The 1,936-nt window shown below is 40.7% G+C and overlaps 1 protein-coding gene across 1 annotated transcript in view; it reads left to right on the forward strand.

Moving 5' to 3' along the window:
- The window catches only part of LOC106875636 (glycylpeptide N-tetradecanoyltransferase 2), a gene marked incomplete at its 3' end in the record, with an annotated part of 30,457 nt that overhangs the window by 26,941 nt on the left and 1,580 nt on the right, over nucleotides 1-1,936 (forward strand). The window contains exon 11 of the mRNA XM_014923866.2: nucleotides 895-993. Within this exon, the coding sequence (XP_014779352.1) occupies nucleotides 895-993 (99 nt within the window). The remainder of the gene's footprint in view (nucleotides 1-894; nucleotides 994-1,936) is intronic.

A 1,936-nucleotide genomic window follows, 5' to 3' on the forward strand; every position in this document is an offset into this window, starting at 1 on the left:
TATTTTCCTCACTCTTTCTCACTCAACTTTCTTTCTCACTCATCACTCTTTCTCTATTTTCCTCACTCTTTCTCACTCATCACTCTCTCTATTTTCCTCACTCTTTCTCACTCATCACTCTATTTTCCTCACTCTTTCTCACTCATCACTCTCTCTATTTTCCTCACTCATCACTCTTTCTATATTTTCCTCACTCTTTCTCACTCATCACTCTTTCTCTATTTTCCTCACTCTTTCTCACTCATCACTCTTTCTCACTCATCACTCTTTCTCACTCATCACTCTTTCTCACTCATCACTCTTATTCACTCATCACTCTCTATTTTCCTCACTCTTTCTCTATTTTCCTTACTCTTTCTCACTCATCACTATTTTCGTCACTCTTTCTCACTCATCACTCTCTCTATTTTCCTCACTCCTCACTCATTACTGTTTCTATATTTTCCTCACTCTTTCTCACTCATCACTCTTTCTCTATTTTCCTCTTTCTCAATCATCACTGTTTCTCTATTTTTCTCACTCATCACTCATCTTCTATTTTCCTCACTCTTTCTCACTCATCACTCTTTCTCACTCATCACTCCTCTATTTTTCTCACTCATCACTCTCTATTTTCCTCACTCTTTCTCACTCATCACTCTTTCTCTATTTTCCTCACTCTTTCTCACTCATCACTCTTTCTCACTCATCACTCACTATTTTCCTCACTCTCTCACTCCTCACTCGTCCTTTCTCCTGTCTCTCTACTTCATTCCCTCTCTCCCTTTCTGCACAAGACATTGACTCTTTCTCTTTCATTCCCTCCCACCACAATAACTCTTCTCACTTCTCACACTACACACACACACACACACGTAGCCCAACCGTTCATTCTGTTTCTTATATCAATTGCAGTATCTCCATAAATTCGACCTAGCACCTATATTCAGTGAAAAGGAGTTCAGACACTGGTTTCTGCCACGTCCTGGAATAGTAGACAGCTATGTCGTTGAGGTGAGTTAAGTTTAACACTTTAACATTTTAACCAGCAGCTGTATCCAACCCAAATATTCTATGTGTTTTATGTTCAGATCTGACCTCTCACACCTACCCTACAGTGTCATTCTAAAAATCAATCACATTATTGAAATCTTGAAGCTACTGGATAATGCATGATTAATTCAAAACAATGTGGATAAATAAGCATTACATTTGACAGAGTAATCTGAATGCTAAAGGGTTAAACTGGCCAGATTTAGCCTCTTACACCTACCCTACAATGTCATTCTAAATATAAACAATCACAAATAATTACAGAGGTATCAAGTTGTTGGATCAGGTAATGAAAGTCACGGAGAGGGTCATAGCCCAACTAATTAGGGAGAGAGTCAGTTTAGATGCAATGCAGTTTTGGTTCGTGCCAGGGAAAAGCACCACTGATGCTATATTTCTGGTAAGACAGCTGCAGGAGAAATACCTAGACAAAGATAAACCTCTGTACCTGGCTTTCATTGACATGGAGAAAGCCTTTGACAGGGTCCCCAGATCCCTTATCTGGTGGTCAATGAGGAAACTAGGGACAGATGAATCGTTAGTGAGAGCTCTGCGAGATATGTACAGCCCCCTCCTATTTATCATAGTCCTCCAGGCAATAACACAGGAATTCAAGACAGGATGCCCCTGGGAGCTCCTCTATGCTGATGACCCTGCGCTAATTGCTGAGTCACTATCAGAACTAGAGAAGTTTCAGGTGTGGAAGCAAGGACTAGAATGGGAGGGCCCTAGAGTCAACCTAGCTAAAACCAAAGTCCTAATAAGTAGGAAGGTAGACAAAACACAAACCCCTTCCGGTAGATAGGCCTGCTCGATCTGTAGAAAAGGCGTAGGTAGAAACTCTATAAGATGTACCCAGTGCAAGCTATGGACACATAAGAGGTGCAACAATATCAAAGGAAGG

Source organism: Octopus bimaculoides, chromosome 27, assembly GCF_001194135.2.
Source record: "Octopus bimaculoides isolate UCB-OBI-ISO-001 chromosome 27, ASM119413v2, whole genome shotgun sequence".
In the NCBI taxonomy this organism is placed as follows: Eukaryota; Metazoa; Mollusca; class Cephalopoda; order Octopoda; family Octopodidae; genus Octopus; species Octopus bimaculoides.